Consider the following 22,581-nt stretch of genomic DNA (forward strand, 5'->3'; position numbering starts at 1 on the left):
AGAAGTTAAAAAAGCAAAAAAGTCAGAAATTTTGTATAGTACAAAATGTACAGTATTTCTATAAAGTTACACCGTGTGCCTGCCTTTCCTTCCTCCCTTTCCACCTTCTCTGTCTCTTCCACCTTTGCCACCGATGAGATAGCAAGACCAAGCCTCCCCCTTCCTCCTCCTTCTCAGCCTACAATGTGAAGACAAGGATGGAGAACTTTATGGTGATCCACTTCCACTTAATGAATAGTAAATAATCATCATGCTTACATTTAATAAACATCTGTTGTGGATGTCATGTGAAAATCTAATTAACTGTACAGCAAAAACTGAATAAGATGTTTTTGTGTCATTACCATCATCACCCCGTAAGTTTTCATCCTGTAGAACAGAGTATATAAGACTTGTGTGGAAGTGGATAGCCTATACTTAACATGAGCATAAGGTGAATGATATTTAATATAATTAAATATTTTTTTAAAAACCTCAGTGTATGAGTTTTCTTACTGTTTCATAACTTTGCATTTGAAGAATTATATTACCATACAGTATGCCTCTCATAATTGGAGAAACTATGTATCAGCCTATAACAATTTATTCATCAGTATATAGGCTTGGTTACTGTGAAGCACTTGCAACCATTATACAAGGCTATCATAAAGCAATTATATTGCTTCATTTTCATTATCAATGCATGAATACCTGTAAGTAAACATGAATTTCTTTTTTTACGTTATCTTTACACTTTTGATGTCCAGTATTTGTTAACAATGCATATAACATCTATACTTTTTTTATCATATATGATTTTTAAAACATTTTCTTTTCTCTTGATTGTCAGAATACAGTCTATAATACATATACAATATGGGTGTTAACTGTATGTTATCAAAAGCTTTCAGTTAACAGTAGGGTTTTAGTAGTTAAGTTTTTCAGAAGTCAAAATTGAAGCAGGTTTTTTGACTGCACTAGGTTGGAGGGGGTTAGCGCTCCAAACACTGCATTGTTCAAGGGTCAACCTTACTTACATACTTGCTTTCTAGAAGATAGGGATGTGTTCAAGTTTTAGAAAGCATTAAACATCAAAATACACATGATTGCTTACATTTGGGATTCATTTGTTTGTTTATATTTGGGATTTTTAAAATCACCTTTTAAACCTGTCTATAAATAGGTTTTGTAAGCATAATGGCTAGATTTATATGTTTTAAGCCTAGTTATTGAGACCATACCCAACTAAAGAAGAGGAAGACATGGTGTTAGTGAGTGTTGGTAGGACTAGGCTATATTTTTGTGAACTTGTTTTTAAAATTATTTTTAGGGTTAATATGACCCTGAGACATGTAACACAGCCATAAGTTATATAAACTTATAGTAGCCTTAAATAGATTCCTGCAAACTTGTGGCTTTTTAATAGATATTTATAACAAGTCATGGAAAAGCTATTTTTTTAAAACTTTTCATGCATTCTGAGAAGGGCAATAATTTCAGAAAGCATAGGTACCTTTTTTTTTTCCTGATCATACCTTCATTTATAATAAACCTCTGAGAAAGTGGAATCTCATCAGGCATGCATACCAGAGCTCTAGAGGTTAACATTGGGTAGCCAAAGTTCTGTTTAGTGTGATAAATGTGAATTGCTTCATTTGTCTCTTATAGCCTCTGTGACAAGGTTTGTCAATATTAACTTAAAATTCCTAAAAATTAACCTTACCAGTCTTGCAGGAATTAACCTGAAATAAGACTATAATACTAAGATTTGGTTTAGGTTAAATGGGTCACACCCATCTTGGTAAATTCCTAGAATGTTGGGTAGGTTCGTTTGCTGTTTTGGACTTGTGTAGTATAAAACTTTATGTAAAATAAATGGATATTCTCTAAGTTTTGGATTAAAAAGTATAACAAGGGGAGATCTGATTAACTGACATCTTCATGAATGCATGTTTGATCCAGATTTTTTCAATTAAAGATTCTTAATTATAAGTAAAATCAGTGTTCACACAAGAAATCAAAGCATGCATTTTGCTAGGTTCTGTTGGACCCTAGCATTAATAAAATTTTGTCATAAATTTGGAAAAAAATTGACAGTATAATAAAATATGGTCAGAAGTAAGATATATCTTTCCAAGAACTAAAAACTTCTAACATAGACCAAAAAGAGGGACTAGGAAAAAAAAAATATATATAGTATAATTACATATTTCAACTTTCTGGAAAAATGTCTTTGTGGTGTTTCCCCAAGAGGGAATTCATAAAACTTGAATTTATTTGGTAAAAGCAGTATGCTTAGTTGAAATATTGTCCATTTTTATCTAGATCTTTATTTTTCTTTGAGTTTATCCAAGTTGGAGTTTGCTCAGTTTCTTGAATCTAATGAGTTATGTCTTTCATCAAAAATGGGAAGTTTTCAGGGTACCTGAGTGGCTCAGTCAGTTAAGTGTCTGTCTTTGGCTCAGGTCATGATCTCAGGGTCCTGGGATCAAGCTCTATGTCAGGCTCCCTGCTCAGTGGGGAGTCTGCTTTTCCCTCTCTCTTTACTGCCCCCCCAACTCGTGTGCATGGTCTCTCTCTCTCTCTTATATAAATAGATAAAATCTTTTAAAAAGGGGGGAATAATTGGGGGGATCTTAGAGGGGAAGATGAAGCATGAGAGACTGTGGACTCTGAGGAACAGAGGGTTTTGGAAGGGAGGGGGTCGGGAGTTGGGTAAGCTTGGTGGTGGGTATTAAGGAGGGCATGTATTCCGTGGAGCACTGGGTGTGGTGCATAAACAATGAATCTTGGAACACTGAAAAAATCAAATTAAATTTAAAAAATTTTAAAAGGGGGGGGTAAGTTTTCAGATATTATTATTTCTTCCAAGTAATTTTTCAGTACCACATCTTCTGTCTCCTTCCATGGCTCCAGTGACACAACAATTAGACCTTTTTGTTGCTGTCCCACATGTCCCTGAGGTATCATTATTTGTTTTTAATGGTTATTCTCTATGTTGTTCAGATTGGATAATTTCTGTTGATCTATCTTGAAGTTCATTAATTCTTTTCTATATCATCTGCATTCTACTGTATCCATCTGGTGAGTTTTTAACTTTTGTTATTGCTTTTTTTTTTAATTTTAGAATTTCCATTGGTTCTTTGTATCTTCTCTTTCAATGTTGGTCTGTTTTTCCACTTGTTTCAGGCATGTTCATTATAACTTGTCCAATAATCAACAACTCATTTACACTATATAACAGGCATCTAGAAATAAGAATTTGTCTATGGTTAAGTACAGTATTATTATTAATGAAGAATATAGCTGCGAGGAAAATGGTTTTATGACTTGATCTTGAATCTTGCATTTGGGTTAGTAAACAATTAGTTGGTCTAAGCCAATGACATTAATACAGCAGTTTTCAAAATACATGTGGTTCTTTATGGAATAATTTTTTTTAGCATACTTTGTAATTTGGGGTTCTTGGTTAATGGTAACTGAACTGTTGAGTTTGTGACTAATTCATCTCTTTTGAATCATCCAGGATGAATGACTGTAAGTCCTCTTCCTAAAGTACCCTGAAGGACAAATTTTGTATCTGTAAAATCGCTTAATATGTTTTTGATCAAGAATCTTTTCTACACAGGAAATAAAATTTAAGATTATACTTGACACTTAAAATATGTGAGAGTTAGGGGCCCAACCTCCTATACAGTCGAAAATCTGTGTATGAGTTTTGATTCCCTAGAAACTTAACTAATAGCCTACCATTGACTAGAAGACTTATTAACAATATAAACACTTGATCAACACATATCTTTTGTTTGTATAATGTATTGTATTTTTACAGTAAGAAAATATTATCAAGAAAATCATAAGGAAGAGAAAATACATTTAAAGTAATGTACTATATCCTAGGGTGCCTGAGTGGCTCAGTTAGTTAAGGGTCTTATTCTTGGTTTTAGCTCAGGACATGATGTCGAGGTCATGGGATCACACCCTGCATCCGTTTCCATGCTCAGTGCTGTGTCTGCATCAGATTCTTTCTCCCTCCCCTGTGCTCCTCAATACGGTGCTCAATATCACCCTGAGATCATGACCTGAGCTAAAATCAAGAGTCAGAGACACTTAACTGACTGAGCCACCCAGGCGCACCCATGTTTTTTAAAAAGAAAATTAGATCATACTTTATGTTATATATGTTGCCCTTTTCATTTAACATTATACCATGAATGTTTTCTTGTGTTAAATATTATTAGAAAATGAGATTTTCAATGGTTTTATATTATCCACTTTAATAAACATTTCAGTTTGTTTTGCTGGGAGTAGAGAAGTTCTTCCCAGATTTTGATGGTTTGTCAGTCCTCTTAATTTTTTGTTATTACATTTTCTTTTCCTGGGTTTTTGTTAGAGGGAAAAGAAAAAGATAAAAGCTGAATAAGAGACTGTTTGTTAGTATATGTGCTGCCAAAGTGAGCAGAGACTATTTTTTAGATGCTTTTTAAAGTTTTTATTTCTTTATTTTTAAGTTCTTTTTTTTTTTTTTTTAAGCTCATTTTTCTTAGTAATCTCTACACCCAACATGAGGCTCCAACTCCTGACCTTGAGATCACAAGTTACAGGCTTTTCTGACTGAGCCAGCCAGGTAGCCTTATAAGTTCTTTTTTTTAAACCATGAGGTTTTTTGTTTTTTTTTTAAGGTTTTATTTATTTATTTGACAGAGAGAGAGAGATCACAAGTAGGCAGAAAGGCAGGCAGAGAGAGAGGGGGAAGCAGGCTCCCCACCAAGCAGAGAGCCCACATGGGGCACAATCCCAGGACCCCGAGATCATGACCCGAGCTGAAGGCAGAGGCCCAACCCACTGAGCCACCCAGGAGCCCCTAGAACCAGGAGTTCTTAAGACCACAATTACCATTCATTGGTCTTATTATTTTTTACCTAAAATTTTCTGGGTTTTTTTTTTCCATTTTTTAAATAAAACTTTTTTTTTCTTTTTTAAGATTTTTATTGGCTTTTTAAGATTTTTTCCCATTTTTTAAATATAACTTTTTTTTTCTTTTTTAAGATTTTTATATGAGGGAGACACAGTGAGAGAGGGAACACAAGCAAGGGGAGTGGGAGAGGAAGAATCAGGCTTCCCAGTGAGCTGGGAACCTGATACAGGATTTGATCCCAGGACCCAGAGGCTCATGACTGAGCTGAAGGCAGACACTTAATGACTGAGCCACCTAGGCACCCCAATATGACTTATTTTTTGTTACATTTTAATTGTCCACAGTGCCTTATCTGTTTCTTCCCTTATTTCTTAAAGTATTAGGGGTGCTTAGGTGACTCAGTTGATAAGCATCTGCCTTCGGCTCGGGTCATGATCCCATGGTCCTGGGATCAAGTCTGCACTGGGCTCTCAGCTTGACTGGAAGCCTGCTTCTCCCTCTCCCACTCTCCCTGCTTGCGTTCCTTCTCTCACTATGTCTCTCTCAGTCAAGTAAATAAAAATCTTAAAGGGGCACCTGGGTGGCTCAGTGGGTTGAGCTGCTGCCTTCGGCTCAGGTCATGATCTCAGGGTCCTGGGATCGAGTCCCGCATCGGGCTCTCTGCTCAGCAGGGAGCCTGCTTCCTTCTCTCTCTCTCTGCCTGCCTCTCAGTGTACTTGTAATTTCTCTCTGTCAAATAAATAAATAAAATCTTTAAAAAAAAATCTTAAAAAATAAAATAATAGTTTCCATACTTAACATGTTCCTTAGTAATTGAGATTATAATAAAATTTCTTAAATATAATAAAAATTTCCTAAAGTGTGAGGTCAGACTTTTGTTTCTAACACTTACTACCTTTGTTTATGGCAAGTTACTTAATTTTTCTATGTCTCTGTTTCCTTACCTGAAAATTATGATGATGATGACAATAATAAATTTGGAGTTTACTTGACATAATTAAAATAATGAAGAGAAAATACTTAACATAGTACCTGATATAAATATTAAGCTCTCAATAAGTAGTATAGTGGATGGAGTTTTAAATAGAGATATAAATGGTGATGATAATGTCAGTAGTAGTAGAAATGTATTTGATACATGTCTCAGTTTTTCCACATTGATGTTCTAAGTTAATTTAGTTGTATGTAATCTGACCCACTAATTTTTTTAAACTCTATTTCTTTTTACTAGTTTTTCTAATCTTGTTTTCATGGTGCTTTTGGTCCTTTATACAACTTTGTACCTATTCTGTTTGAACTCTGTGTTTTCCAATATATCTATTATCAATTTTATTTTGCCTACTACAGAATTAAACAATTTCACTAAAATGGTTTCACTGAAAATTTGGTGAATGTGTTAAGTATTTCACATTATTAAATATAAAAACAAAAATTCAAAAGGGTAAATAACAGGATCAGCATTTAAATATCTCCCTCATCCTATTTTTCACTTCAAATTAGTTTTTCACTTAACTAATTCTTTCTAGAGTTTAATGATAAGAACGTCAAGGAAAACAATCATGACAATGAAAAATGCCTCTATAATTTCCCTTTATGCTTCATATTTAGCTCATTCAGCCAGAAAATATTGAGCACATATTATGTATGAGGCTTAGGAATATAGGTGGAGGAACTTTGTGGAGCCTTTCAATGATGTAAATAGTTTATCTTAAATATAATTGCAATGTTTATTGAAAAATTTAAGCAAGGAAGTGCCATTATCTAATTTATATTTTTAACAAAGTTTACTCTGTGAAAAATGGATTTTAGCAGCAAGGATTGGGGTACTGTGACAAGTTTGTTTCTATAGGAAAACTGTTAGTGTCATGGATCAGGGTTGTACTATGGAAATGGAAAAATGTAGATCAATTTAAAATTATGGTAAAAGTAGAGAAGACTTGGCAATGGACTGGATTAGGGGGGTCAGAGGATCAACATGTACATGCTCATCCCCCTATATGGGATGTGAATTCCATACTTTGCATACAGGTTTTGTATCATGACTTGCCTCATGCATTAAAGATACCATTGTCTAAATTTTTCCATCTAATTTCTTTGCATTCCACCAGTCAGATTGCTACCAACTTTTATTCTAAAATTCCCTTTACCTCCTGATTGATTTCTATATTCTTTTTATAGTCTGTCTTTCTGCTCACCTGGTTAGATTTTGCTTAACTTTCATGCATTGTTTTGGTAGTGGGATCCCAGCACTAAAAGTCATACTAATGATGGGTCAGACTGGACTGAGTGATGTTCTGGACAGGCTAAAAAAATAGAAACCATAAAAGTAGACAATTTTATTTTAATAATCTTAGTTGAAAATGAGAGTAGAAAATATGAAGTGGCAAAATAGGGATCAGTAGTCAAAGGAGAGTTTTTCTTGTTTTTAAAGATGGAAGATAACTGGGAACAATCCAGTAGAGTAGATATGGACAAGAGAGAGAGGGGGAAGCAGAGAGCCCACATGGGGCACAATCCCAGGACCCCGAGATCATTAGGTTTTAAATTTTCTAAAAGAAAGAAGTTGTTTTACTATAATATTGTAAATCCATCACTTAGTTCTCCCCAACCTCCAACTGATGGGTTACTAATTAATGTCAATAGAGCTGAACATTCTATTCAACAGGTATCTTGTTTTGTTCTTATTCTTTCTGCTTTTCTTTTTAAACAAATGAAGATAGTAAAGAGAGAAGAGAGAACTGAATATCCAGGGGGATATTGAAATAGAGATAGTAGATAATGAGATGTGTCACTTACAACTTCCCCAAGTAGGTGATTGACTCAGACCAGCAGGGTCAGGGTATTTGGGGTGCAGAATTAGAAGGATGTTCTTCATAGGGGAGTAAGACCTAATTTGAAGACAGATTTTGCAATGGCTTGAAATTAGGTTTTAAAGATCAATCAAAAGTGAAAACACCTCCAACTTCCAGTTGGGAACTTAGATTTTGAAGTCACAGCAAATAGGATTGGACAGATGGTCATGTTATTAAGAAGTGATATGAGACAGAGATCCGTTAGATCAGTGGTTTGAAAACTTTTTTTTTAAGTCAATGGGACCCCTTTTTCAAACAAAATCTCATATGGACTCTCAATATACAAAACAGATAAAAGAGGACCTGATGGAAGCTAGTATGGCTAGAGCCATACCCTCTACTTCTTCCTCTCGTTACCTTCTTCCAAGGTACTTAAAAATAACTGAGACTCTGCAGAACATTTTTTAAAATTTAATTTTATTTTTTCAGTGTTTCAAGATTCATTTTTTATGCACCACACTCAAAAGAAGACAAAAACAGTTCACCCTTTTCTTTCAGCCCTCCACACCCCAATCTCTGGCAACCACCAGTCTGTTCTCTGTATCTATGAACTTGCTTCTTTCTTATTTTTATTTCTAAATTTTTTTTTATATACACACATAAGAGAGATTATATGGTGTTTATTTTTCTCTGACTTACTTCACTTCGCTTAATGCCCTCAAGGTCCATTCACAAAGACCAAGATTTCATTCTTTTTTTTTTTTTATGGCTGAGGAATATTCCATTATATGTATATGCCACAGTTTCTTTATCCATTCATCCATTGAGGGATACTGAAGTTGTTTCCATACCTTGGCTATTGTAAATAACATTGCTGTGAACATGGGGCTGCCTATTATCTTTTTTGAGTTAGTGTTTTCATTTTGATAAATACCCAGAAATGGAATTATTAAATCATTGTATTTTTAATTTTTTGAGGAATTTCTATACTGGAGCTGCATCAGTTTACATCCCCACCAACTATGCACAACTGTTCCCTTTTCTCCATTCCCTTGTTAGTTCTTGTCTTTTGGATAATAGCCATTCTAACAGGTGTGAGTTGTGGTTAATTTGCATCACCCTGATGATTAATGATATTGTACATCTTTTCATGTACCACCAGAGCCAGGTGATGAAGGGATGTTCCCTGAATGACAGCTACAAAAACCAGGCTACCAGACATAAAAACTAGGAAAACAGATGTGTATAAAAACTCTCTAGGAGACACTAGGTTCCTGGAATGTGACAAATAGTGAGCTCTAAGACAGTACCCAGCCTCCAAGTTCTCTGGAAAAGATTACATTATAGTCAGCCCTTCAATGTAAGTTTAATTAGAAGCTGACCCCTCAGGTTGAATTCATGATGATTAGCTAATAAACCTCCCTCACAGAAAGATCAAGCTGTGCATCTGTTGCCTCTTCCTCTTGCTGGAGATGGTAGCTACTTAAGAATCCTTTCTCTGCTTGGTGCAATCCTGTGGATCCATGAGTGTAAGCCCCACTGCCCACCAGAGACAGGTGATGTAGAGCTATTCCTTGGAAGCAGTCATAAAAATTGGTGTTCTAGATAGGGGTATGATTATTATGGTATGGGACCTGGAAAACAGTCTCTCCTGGCCTCCACAAGTAGGCAGTCAAGAGGTTCCCTAGGCTGTAGCCCTCTAAATTGGGGCACTCATTGCATGTAAAAGCTTCCTTATGGAAGATACTGGTGTTCTGGAGCACAGTAAAGAGGAAAGTGTGAAGATGACATCTGCCTGTCTCCATCCTTGTGGAGTGTTCCAGCAGGCTCCTGGGTGTGTGTGTTAAATTAGATGCTGCTCCCTTATGCCAGTGCGTTAACCCAAGTATTCTGGGTGTGATTGGCTACCTCTGAGCTGGGTCTTGGGGTGGGTGAATCTGAATGTGAGTCCTTTGAAAGCAGTTTCTCAGATCACATAGTCTTGTAGGTCTTGAGATGCAAGCTTTGTTGGTTCTCAAAGTTAGTTGTTTTGGAGGCTCATTTCTCAAGTGTGTGTCATAAAAGTAGGGATGCCCAGTGTGGGGCTCAAATTACTTGTTCCTCAGGGAGAACTTCTGTGTTTTGAGTTCCTTCCTGGTTGTGGGTCCCTGTGCCAGGAGTGGGGTTTTATAGCAATATTGTGTCTCAGCTTTTTACCTGTTTTAATGTGGTTCTCTTGTTTGCCTGATATCTAGTCATCACTGAGCTAGACTTTAGGGTTTCTTTGTTTGGTTGTTTAGAGGAATTTGTTTCATGGGTCACTGTAGACTCAGTGTGTCTGTGGGAGGAGGTGGATTCGGGATCCTTTTGCATTGCAATCTTGAACTGGAACTCTCTGTAGAACATACTGAAGGGTAATTTTCAGCAATAACAAATCTTTAGAAGTTCTTCCTTTTTTTTTTTTTTATTAGTTTAACTGTCATTAATACTAGCACATGGTAGCAAGTGGTCAGAATGATATATAGTGAAAAATAATTCACCTATCCTAGATGTCAATTCTCTAGTCCCTTTAGCTAGGAGTAAAGAGTTACCCGTTTCTTTCTTTTCTTTGTTTTTGTTTGTTTGTTTGTTTGTTTCTCTCTCAAGAGAGAAAGTGTGTGCAATAGAGCGCTGAATGAAGGGAGGGGCAGAGAGAGAGAGAGGGAGAGGGATGGAATCCCAGCGGACTCCATGCTGAGCCAGAACCCCATGGTGGGACTCAATTACAGAATCCTGATGTCATGACTTGTGCTGAAACCAAGAGTCCAATGCTCAACTGACTAACCCACCCAGGTGCCCCTAGTTACCAGTTTCTTAAAAATTTTTCTAGAAGTATTCTACATATACAGGCATAAAAATATTCTCCCTTTTCTCTTCATCACACATGAGATCATGCTATTTTTATTCTTATCCAGTTTACTTTTCTCATTTAGTAAAATAATTTAGTATAGGTGTACCTCATTCTTTTGTGCATGGTATTCTATTAAAGGGATGTACCTTAATTTAACAATTCCTAATTGGTGGAATTTTTGTTTTTAAAAGTTATTTATCAGAGTGCCTGGATAGCTCAGCTAGTTGAGCATCTGACTCTTGATTTCATCTTGGGTCATGATATCCGTGTCATGGGATCAATCCCCATGTCAGACTCCATGGTCATTGGGGAGTCAGCTTGGGATCTCCTCTCTCCCTCTTCCTCTGCCCCTCTCCAATGCTCTCTCTCTCTCTCTCAATCCTTTTTTAAAAAGTCATTTATAATTAATATGTTGTAATAATCCTTTACATATATCTTTACCCATATATGTGAATATACTTCTTGGATAAACTGAAGATTTTGAATGAGAGTGATAATATTAGAAAGACAAACCTAATGTTAGGAAAACCAGGACAAAATTTTGCATGATATTCACAAACTCTTAAATTCATTTTGCTCTTTAAGAAGTGTGTTTTTCCTCTTAGGTTAGCTCTGCTTCTTCCCCACTGAAAGGGAGTTTTTATTCTAGTTCATCAGACTGTAGTACTTTGCATCTTTCTTTCTTCAACTTCTGAGTATATGTGGATATCTTGCATAAAGTAACATGACTTCTGTTTGTTACCCTGCTTAATTTTTCCCAATCTCTTATCCATCAGCCTCACTTTCCAGAAATATCTTAGAAATTCCAGTTAATTTTAGTTGTATTTCCTAGTTAAGCAAAGCTTTAGTCTTTTTGGTTGTATTTTGGGACTTCGTAGATTAAAGGAACAATTAACTAGATATTGTCTCTCTTTTTATTCTTCTGACTTTTGTATCCTTGTTAGAAATTTCTAATCATTGTCAGCATTTAAATTCATATACTCTACTTACAGTTTAGTTGATCCATACATGTTAAATTTTGTAATATTCTTTTATATCTTAGGATAGCCTCTTTCTCACAGATGTCTCATTGCAAAGGAATATTTAATTCTTTTGGATAGATATTTACTGAAGAGCATGAAAATCAGTGCTCTACTCTTGTATAATTTTCTTTTTTTTTTTTGAAGATTTTATTTATTTATTTGACAGACAGAGATCACAAGTAGGCAGAGAAACAGGCAGAGAGAGAGGAGGAAGCAGGCTCCCTGCTGAGCAGAGAGCCCGATGCGGGGCTCGATCCTAGGACTCTGGGACCATGACCTGAACCGAAGGCAGAGGCTTTAACCCACTGAGCCATCCAGGTGCCCCTTGTATAATTTTCTTATCAAATCTCTTGATGGATAAATAAGACAAGTAAATCTTTAAAAGATTTAGCAGAAATTTATAATTTATCATGATACACATTTGGAGACAGAACCAGGGCAATGAAAGGAAAGATAAAGAAAAAGGGGAATTAAATTGTTAAATATTTTGAAGATTTATTTATTCATTTTAGAGAGAGAAAGTTGGGGGGGGGTGCTGCAGAGGAGAGAGAGAATCTTGAGCAGACTTCCCACTGAGTGCTGGGGCTTCATCTCAGGATCATGACCTGAGCTGAAATCAAGAGTAGGACACTTAACCAACAGAGTCACCCAGCTACCCCAAATTGTTAAATATTTTAATACGATGTGAATGTTTTGTTTTGTTTTTACCATCAAGTTAGCAAAACTCTGATAGTGACTTGAGGGTTAGTTTAGTTCAAACCTATCTTTTTTTCAGGTAAAAAAACTAGTATTTAGGGTGTCTGTGATTGCTCCAGATCACAGACTACAGCACAGAGCACCTGATTGCCAGCCCATTTTTTTTTAAAGATTTTATTTATTTATTTGATAGAGAAAGACGGAGATCACAAGCAGGCAGAGAGGCAGCAGAGAGAGAAGGGGAAGCAGGCTTCCTGCAGCTCAGAGAGCTGATGCAGGGCTTGATCCCAGGACCCTGGGACCATGACCTGAGCAGAAGGCAGAGGATTAACCCACTGAGCCACCCAGGCACCTCATGCCAGCCTATTTTTGTTTGGGGATGCAATTGTTACTTTTTACAGTGGTTGTTAAAATATGCGAAGCTTCAAAGGACATTGATTCATTTTATATATTCATATTTTAAATCACAAGATACTATGCTTAAGACTCAAAATAACTATTTTTGAAAATGTAGGTAAATAAAAGTTTTGTAAATAGAATGACTTTCCTTCAAACATATTATATAATTTTGTTTATTATCTAATAAGGTGTTTCTGCCTTATCTCCTATTTCACAAAATCCCTTATCAGAAAAATGTTTGTATCTTCTTGGCTTTTGTTTTTGTTATGCTACTTAAAATCTTGAAATATTATTTGTCCGAGTGTTCACTTGCCTGGAAGTTATCTAAAGAAATGGTTTTATAAAAGTCATTGTCAGACCTTTTAGAGAATAGTGGACTTGTAAATCTAATGTTAGTGGCACTACTAAACCAAAAGCATCAGCAGAGTGACTACCTCATGATCTTTACTATTCTTGATTACTGTTTTTCACTTGAGTTTACCTTGCAAGGATAAATCAGGTTTCACCAAATCTACCCTTGTGCTTTGAATCCCCACAGAGAACTTTTGGTATTGCTGGCAAAGATAAGGACAGAACACCTTCTAGGAGAAATTATCTAAGTCTGTTATTATGTTTCCTGCAAATAACACAAAGGGCAGCTGATCATGTTTGTACTTCTTAGCCCACGTGTCTTGCTTTTCCTTACTAGCACCTGTTCAGGTTTACACCTAGCAGCTGTCAGTATTCATAACCTCTGTGATTACACAAAAGGGAAGTCTGCTGTGCCTGAATTTGAAATGTTATCATTAACAACTGATCATTGAATCTTTTTGGAATGAGTATAGAAAATCATTATGCAGAAAAGTTGTTTGTGACAGTTCTGATTTTTGTCTATTCTCAGAGTTGCTATTGGCAAATATCATCCTAGTAAAATATAGTGAATTCATGTTATCTAGTATGAGCAATGTTCTGATATATGTTAATGACCTATGATACATTACCAGTTTTAAACAATTAGGACAAAATTAAAATAATAGAGTTAGACTGACACAAATGATAGGTTGAATATAATGATAATGTTATCATTTATCACAATGTCAATAAATCTGCTTGAATCATCTTATTATAACAATTATATAGAGTTAATACTTACTGGAAAGTTTTAGTTAATTGCATTCTAAGTCATACAGTTTTTGATACTTTAGATCAGGGATTTCTCAACCTTAGTGCTCCTAACATTTTGGGCCAGGTAATTCCCTGTGTGGGGGATGTCCCCTGTATTGTCGGAGTTTAGCAGTATGCCTGGAATCTATCTCCGCAGTACTAAGATCAAAATAAGTTGAAAAGAATAATACATGAATAATGTGTATAAATAGAACTTCTAAGGAAAATGGCTGCATAACCACATTTTTAAAAAATATGTTAAGCCCTTTTCCACTTAAATGAACAAAAGGAACCAAAAATAAAACAAAATTCCACTTTATTGAAAACTAAAAAAGGCCCTTAACATTATACCATTAACTGTAGTTCTACTTTGTTATTTGCAGGTTTAAACTTTATTTTTTAAAGTGTTATAATAAAGAACCTGCTAATATTTTATTTCTACAGAATAGATTCTCAAAAGTAGATTGTAAGATCCAAGTATATTTATATTTTAATTTTAATGACCATTTCCAGGAAAAGATCTTCGATAAGCAATATGTAGAGACTGCTCATTTTGTTTTCTGGGTTTTACCTGCTTTAGTCCTGAATGAAGTAATAACAACTGAAAGAAATATACCTAGGGTTCATAATTTATTATCTTAAGAAAAGTAATGACTATTATTTATTGAATACTTTTATGCCAAGTACTCAGCTAAAGTACTTAACCTATGTTATATCACCACACTATTTTTGCGGTAGAGTACAAAGGCAAATTTAAAAAACAAACAAAACAAAACAACTTTACATTATTTTTTAAAAATAAACACATTTAAATAGCACATTTTAGAATTTATTAAGACAATGAGGTTACCAGCTATACATTTTAAAAAATAGCCTTTTTCTGTAAAGTCTAACAAAGGTTGCAAAATTTTTGTATATAGGGAAATGAGGCTTATGGGTGAAAATTGTGGAAAAAATATTAGTATGGGCATTTCCATCAGACCAACCACACATCTTCAAGCTTCTTGATGACCATTTCATGACCCAAAACCTGCCTTTCAAGCGTTAGTTTTATGTAACTATCAGTAACAACTGCTCTTTTCCATGATGACTGCTGATACAGAGAAAGAAAATTTCCTTAAGAATACAAACTCATTATAGCAGTATCATCATCTGTAGAGGTGACTGACAGCAGTGCCAAAATATGAAGAGAAATTTTGAATTGTATATGATTGGAAAGCTTACTGAAATGGTTACTAATAATGCTGTATGTTAACCTGAGATAACCTTTACTATATCTATCGATCTTATGAGTAAAATCATCTAGATACCCTATGGATTAAACCAACTTTTATACATTAGTCCTGCCTTATTTTAACTGGTCAGTATTTTAAAATCAGACTATTTTTCTTAGAAAATATAAAAATGAAGACAGGGAAATCAGACAGGGAGACGAACCATGAGAGACTATGGACTCTGGGAATCAAACTGAGGGTTTTCAAGAGGAGGGTGTGGGGGATGGGTTAGCCCAGTGATGGGTGCTAAGGAGGGCCTGTATTGCATTGAGCACTGGGTATTACATTCAAACATTGAAGCATGGAACACTACATCAAAAACTGATGATGTACTGTATGGTGACATATAATTTTAAATTGTATAAGAAAATATATAATAATTATGTGAATTGCTTATAGAATTCCATACAGAAATCTTTTTCATGGTTAGATTTCATGGTGAAAGTTTACTTGTGGTTGATCATAAGTTCAGTTATAAATGAGCAGTATCTTTTGTTTTGTTTCTTCCTATAAATTGTGTACTTATTAATGCAATTGTGAACTTCATGACTTTCTTGCTTACTTGTAGGATCATTGTTTGCAGAGAGTACTAAAACAACTGTAACCTATTCTAGATTTAAAAATTTATTGGGATATAATTGATATATAACATTTGAAATTAGTTTCATGTGTACAACTTAATGATGGATATTTATTATATTGGAAAATGATCATCACAATAAGCCTACTTAACATTCATCACTACACAGTTACAAATTTTTTCTTGTGATGAGAACTTTTAAGATCTACTTTCTTAGCAACTTACAAATATACACTGTAGTATTACTAACAATAGTCAGCATGCTGTACATTATAACCCATGACTTATTTTAAAACTGGAAGTTAAAGCATTTTGATCCCCTTTTATTCATTTCTACTCTAGATTTTTAATATCAACATAAACTTAAAATAAGACCAATGTAAGATTGCACCTGAAATAGCTAAGCAAATAAATGAAGATATGTGTAAGTGCTCACTTATTATAAAGGGGTCATACTAAGGCCATTTTAACTGTAGTTCAAACCTGACAGTAACAACTCTAAAATGTATTCATCTTTTTGGTGGGCGAGGAGCGCTTGGTCTGATACAAGTTACCCAGTCAGATCGTTGGTCTGATACAAGTTACCCAGTCAGATTGTTGCATGCTTAAGACTTTCAAGACTTGGATGTAGAAGATCCATTCCAATGTGGTGTTATTTTCTTGATTTCTTAAGATAATATGGGTATTATGTTGTAAATGAATAGATGATGAGGTGATTTAGGAAGAATAAGAAGTTAATATGTTATATGCAAATCTATTAAAAGAAGTTTTGGTATACTTAACATTAAACTTTCTTCATAAATTGACATTTTAAATTGTACTTACATTTTTATTCCGTATTTTATCTTTCTGAAAAGCATGCTTTTTGAAATTATTTCATATTTTATAAAAGTATGCCTAAATGACTTACTTTGATAATAAGATAGGTTTAATTCTTTGAATAATTCCACTATCTAATACTGAGAATTAACATTCTTCTCCCTCTCATAGATATGGAGTCTGGCGAACGGTTACCATCCTCAACAGCCTCCACTACTACACCTTCATCTTCTCTACCTTCTGTGGCTTCATCAGTTTCAAAAGGCGGCCTTTCCACAGGAGCTGCTTCACTTAGCTCTACAATCAACCCATGTGGTGAATACCCTTTATTAACTCAGTTTTAGAATGCCATCCATTTACTAATTTGCATTCATAGTGTTTTGTTGAAATGAATAAAACAATTTCATTACCTCTGTTGACCTGTTGCAAAATAACTAGGTTAAACATCTAGCTTGTATTTTTCTCTATTTTACCATCACACTGAGATTGCACTTTTTATGCTTATTAGGAGCATTCTTTGAGAGTCTCATCATAATGTCTTAATCTGACCATTTCAATTAATAAATGAGTACACACAAAATGTTTTGAAACAATAGGCCCATGAGGGAGTAAAGAAATACAAAGGAGTTTTTGGTGGTAAGATTAGGTACCAGTGCTATGGACCTTTTTTTCTAAATTTGCTTCTGATATTTGAAATATCCTTCACCAAACTCCAGCTTTACCCCACTTCACGGATGTGTTCTAAGGGAGATCATTTACTCGATGGAAAATATTTTAAAAATTAACAGCATGACAAGTTTCTCTTAAACATGAACAAAGTTTAAATTGCTAAAAAGACAATAATAAAGAGCTTTGCTTCAGAAATGAAAATAACACACATTTTGATTAATTATGTAGAAGGTATTTTTAAGCATTGCCCAAACACAGATTTGGTAGAATACATCCCTTTAAAAAAAAAAAAATGTGTTAAGTATGATTAACTCATTCCTTTATCACTAAGAAGCTTTTTAACCTTAAACATTTTTTATCTTAAAGATTATTTCATATGTTTATGAGCAGAAGAACAAAATGATATCTTACTTTTTAAAAATTAGATTTATAATTTTGAATAAATAAAATGCATAAATATGGAATGTTTGCCAACTAAATCCCTTAGTAAACTGCTGAATATATATTTGTTCAATACTTTTTTTAATCAATGGAATGACAGGAAGGATGTCATTTTGTCATCGATTTATCAGAGCAATTTTCTAAAACTTTTTTTTTTTTAAGATTTTATTTATTTATTTGACAGACAGAGATCACAAGCAGGCAGAGAGGCAGGCAGAGAGAGGAAGAAGCAGGCTCCCTGCTGAGCAGAGAGCCTGATGCGATATGGGGCCTGGGATCATGATCTGAGCTGAAGGCAGAGGCTTTAACCCACTGAGCCACCCAGGCGCCCCATCTATAACTTTTTTTAATGATTATGAAATAACTAAGATACAGTAGTCTTTTGTTAAAAATAAATAAAATCCCTGTTCTCTTGCATCCTGTGCAGTCTTGGTTTTAAGTCCTTTTACAAGTTCATGCACACTCCCCTTATGTGTGAAATAATGAAAGCTTTTGATGATATGCTGTGTTTAAAAATAGTGATGCAAGTTTTATCTTAAGTTAGTTTGTCTAAATGATTGCATGCAATTGTACCTTTGTAATTACTCTTCCCTACTTGTTAGAAGTCTTCTTTCCTTTGTTGTCAACTCATTTCAGTGTATCTTCCAGTCTGCTGTCTAGCTTTGTATTTACTTCTGAATTAGTCTTTATATAATGTTTCTAAAGATTTTTTTTTTAATGTTGAAGGTTTTAATAGCATTCTTGAGTACAGAACCATGAGCTTTCTGTACACTTTGCTGTTACCAGTTTCTCAGTTTTCTGAATTAGTAACATGCTGGGCACTATTTTTTGTTAGCAATAGTTGGGAGTTGCAAAAGGGGTGGAGTATCCTGAGTTGCTGAGTGGCATCAGAAATTTCCTGGTCTAGAAAGGAATTCACTTTTATCATTTATTTACCAACTTAAAAGGTTGTAGGCTTTTTTATGTTGAGTTGCTTATTTTGAATAGAAGCATATTTTATTTCTGTGTTTTCAGAAATCAGTTATTAACACATTATATTTTTCATATGTAGAGCATCAGTTTTTCACTTTCTAAGAAAATATTTTTTCTTTGTTTGTTCTTAGCTTTCACAGTGTTGTTTTATTTTCAAGTAAAGCCTTATATTTCAGCTCATAAGTTGCTTGAAAGAATGCACAGTTGTCCCACATAGCTCTATTTTTCATATTTTCCTGTCTTCTCTTATTTGATTCATTCTTTTTGGCCGGTTCATTGGGATAATTCTCTTCATTTTAAAACAAGATCATCAAGTGTTAATGGGCCTGGGCTTTTTGTCTTAATAAACAACTTAAATCTCAATTCGTTTGATGTATAAAGACACAAAACGATTTTCATCTTTAAAATGTCAGAACCTCAACAGTTCTTTAATGGCTCCTTTGAGGACAGTCTGTTGTTTGAAAGTTATTTTAATTGGCCTTTCTCTGTCATCTTCATTAATGATATGTCTATAGGAATTCTTCTGAGTTACAAAGGATGTAATTCAAACCTGCTTTAAAACTTTGAATGATCTAATTTTTTTGAGAATCTTTGTCAGGATTTGGGATTAAACCTACCTGCAAGTTAGTCTGTCACTATTATGGATGTTAGCAGAAGACATGAAACTCCTGGCTCTGAAATTTTATTACTTATTGTCACAACAGTTAACACGGATATCATGTTGGATTGGTTCCCCATGCCTCCTAAGTCCCACAGAGGCTACATGATGGCTCAAATGAACCTTTTAAATGCAGTGGGTTTGTGTCGCAGCTGAAGAATACTGACCTTGGGGAATCCATTGCTTTCATTTTAAAAAAATGAAAGCAAACCCATTCCTTGTCCTAAAGAAGATGTTGCTTTATCCTTCAGGGTTGCTTCTTGCAAATGCAATCCTGAGAAATGACCTGCTTAAAGAGTGGTCTAGGCTTTGCATTCTTAGCATACCCAGCAATAACATGCAGGGACCTGGAAAGGGAGGATTACATCTCACAACGCAACACACCTTTAATTTTATTATAGTTAGCTAGGATAGAAAACAATATCGCAATAGTGATTGATTAATCTAAGGCTATCTGCATATGGGTTTTGTTGGTCTTTTCAAAGAGTAATATTCCTTTCCCTTTAAGGTATGATTTTTTAAAAAATAACCTGCCTGTTTCTAAAAAATAATTTGGGACAGCTTTCAGTAAGTGTATTGGCTCAATAAGCAAAAAGTAAATAAAATATCAAAACATAGGCTCTAAAAACTGAAAAGGTGTTAGCTGAAGAAAGCCACTCTTAGCTAACAAAAAACTTAAAAAAAACTCAAAAAACTGAATTAGCTGCTAAAAATAGAAGGAAAACATAATGGCTTACATGATTCACATACTATTGTTAGTAAGCATATCAGTTCCTCAGAAAAAAAACAGACTTTTTTTTCTGGCCCTGCGTGGTGTAGGAAATATGTCACCAGAAAATTTGTATAAAAAGCCAAAATGGTGCACAGTGTTCTACGTGGCACTTTCATAGATATTAAGACTGTTCCATGGGGCGCCTGGGTGGCTCAGTGGGTTAAGCCGCTGCCTTCGGCTCAGGTCATGATCTCAGGGTCCTGGGATCGAGTCCCACATCGGGCTCTCTGCTCAGCAGGGGGCCTGCTTCCCTTCCTCTCTCTCTGTAATCTCTTCCCTTCCTCTCTCCTACTGTGATCTCTCTCTGTCAAATAAATAAATAAAATCTTTAAAAAAAACATTATGTTCCCCATAATTGGCTCTGAGTGAAAGCCAAGAGAATAATCGTTCCACAATCAAATTTTATCAAATTTATTTGAGATTTGTGGTTATTGACCCAATGCAAAGATAGAACTTTAATACATTTTAGTGATAGTTTAATCTGTGTCATAGACCAGTGATTTTCAACCCATTTTTAAGGGTAGAACTTTCAAACAAAAGCTTATAAAAATACTGAATATATAAAACAAATAAGTCATTTAAAAATTCTCTGGCTAAAGCCTAAGTATGCCGAATTTACTTTGAAAAATTAAGGAGACTGATTTACATATGTATCTTAATAGCAGGCCACCTCCCTCTACAGAAATGTGCCAAATCGTAGTATATTGACCAGTAAAGGCCTCAATTAAGGGTATATGTCAGTTCTGACAATGCTTAACTATGAATAGGAAAACATGGCAATTAAACACACTAGCCAATAGAAAGGCAGTCCTGGAGTGGGTAATGCCATCACAGACCTGGGCTCCTAATTTTATATTCTGTATTCCAGAGCATGCGACTTTCATGCTTACATGTATATCCCATGGCTGTAAGAGAGCTGATCCAGCACTATTTTTCAGGAAAGAAGAAGGTGGGGTAGGAGTGGAGCAAAAATTGAATGCCAGGTTACTTTGAGCCTTATTAAAGAGCTTTCCCAGAAACCCCATCCAGAGATTTCCATTTATATCTCTTTCATCAGAATAGTAATCTCAGCTTCAAGGAAGGTCAGGGAAACTAGTTTTTAGCTGAGCGTACTACCGTCCTTAAGAAAATAGAGGTTATTAGTAAGGAAGGAGCAAATGGAGAGGCAGTATCTACAATGGCTAAGTGGAACCATAGGGACAGGAGGTCAGGCTGGGGAATAGGCTCATGTCAGATCATTTAGAACTTCATGTGTGATGCTTAGAATTTAGGCAGAATAATGTATTGATTAAAAGCAAAGATTTTGCAATTAAAATACCTTGAAATTGAATCTTGGCTTATCCACATATTAGCTATGTAAATTTGGACAAATTACTTACTCCTCTCTAAGCTGTAGTTACCTCATCTATAAAATAGATATAACACCAGCCATTTTGCAGCATTATAAGGATAAATGAAATAATGCCTGCCACATAGTAGGGGCTTAGTAAATTATAGCCATTATTTTTATTCATACTTCATCCAAGTGGAAGGGTTTTAATCATCACATGGCTTTGAAAATGAAAGCTTTAGCATCATGTTGAACATCAGTTTGCAACGAGAATGAGACCAGAGGCAAAGACTTTAAGGAATTACATATATTTATCTGGGGTGAAAAATGATAATGGGCCCAAATTAAGGAGTTACTGGTGATGGAGAAAGAAGGTTGCAGAGATATTTAGGGAGTAGATTCTTTTGGAATATAATGACTACTCAAATTTGGCAAGGCAATGTTTAGAGAGAGGGAGAAGCCCTAACATGACTTGAAGAACTGGGTCAGGAGTGATGTAATGAGAAATGTGGAGGAGGAATAAGTTTAAAGGATAAAAGGCTTAGGTATCTTTTTGCATGTTGCATTTAATGGAATGTATATCCATTTATATATCCACACAACTATTGGTGGATATTTGAATTGTTTTTGCCAATTACAATGTTATGACCATTAAATATGGATTCCAATGCATGTAAGCATACATTTCTGAAAATGTCTTCAACTTTACCAGTAGTACTAATTTATTTTCCCACCAGCTGTGTATTAGAATTCCTGATGCTTGTCATTCATGCTAACACTTCTCATTGACAGCCTTTTTGATTTTTGTCAGTGCTGAATACGAAATAGTGTCTCATTAAGGTAACTTTTTATGTTTTTAGCCTTTTGGATTTCTTCTTTTTTAAAGTGATATTTTAGGGCTTTGATGCATGTTTCTATTGGATTATGTATCTTTTTCTTATAAATTTATGAGTGTTTTAGATTTTGGATGCTGGTCCTTTTATCAATTATATTTGTGGGAGATATCTTTTCCCAGTCTTGGTGTGTCTTTTTTTATTCTAAATTGCTTTTTGATTAATAGAACTTCCAAAATTAATGTAGTCAGATTTATCATATTTTTATTTATGCTTATTCTTTTTGTCTTAAGAGCTCCTCTTTCCCCTTCAAGGTCATACATACGTATTTTTAAAGATTTCACTTCTCTCTCCTTCAGTATTAACTTTGAAATGTCTTTGGCTATCAGATATCAAGCCAGTTGTGAGAGACTGA

At 34.7% G+C, this 22,581-nt stretch overlaps 1 protein-coding gene across 22 annotated transcripts in view; it reads left to right on the forward strand.

Annotated features, from left to right (window-relative positions):
- Positions 1-22,581, forward strand: part of BAZ2B (bromodomain adjacent to zinc finger domain 2B) — a 316,560-nt gene that overhangs the window by 157,430 nt on the left and 136,549 nt on the right. For 21 of the 22 annotated variants that reach the window (XM_045066575.1, XM_045066584.1, XM_045066581.1 and 18 more), the window contains one exon: positions 16,663-16,806. In XM_045066575.1, coding sequence (XP_044922510.1) covers positions 16,665-16,806 — 142 coding nt within the window. In that variant the 5' untranslated portion in view covers positions 16,663-16,664. Of the gene's footprint in view, positions 1-6,055; positions 6,060-9,449; positions 9,454-16,662; positions 16,807-22,581 lie in introns of those variants that run through there. The other variant, XM_045066578.1, reaches the window with a different exon arrangement.

Source organism: Mustela putorius, unplaced genomic scaffold (genome assembly GCF_011764305.1).
Source record: "Mustela putorius furo isolate JIRA1106 unplaced genomic scaffold, ASM1176430v1.1 tig00003869_pilon_pilon_pilon, whole genome shotgun sequence".
Classification (NCBI taxonomy): domain Eukaryota; kingdom Metazoa; phylum Chordata; class Mammalia; order Carnivora; family Mustelidae; genus Mustela; species Mustela putorius.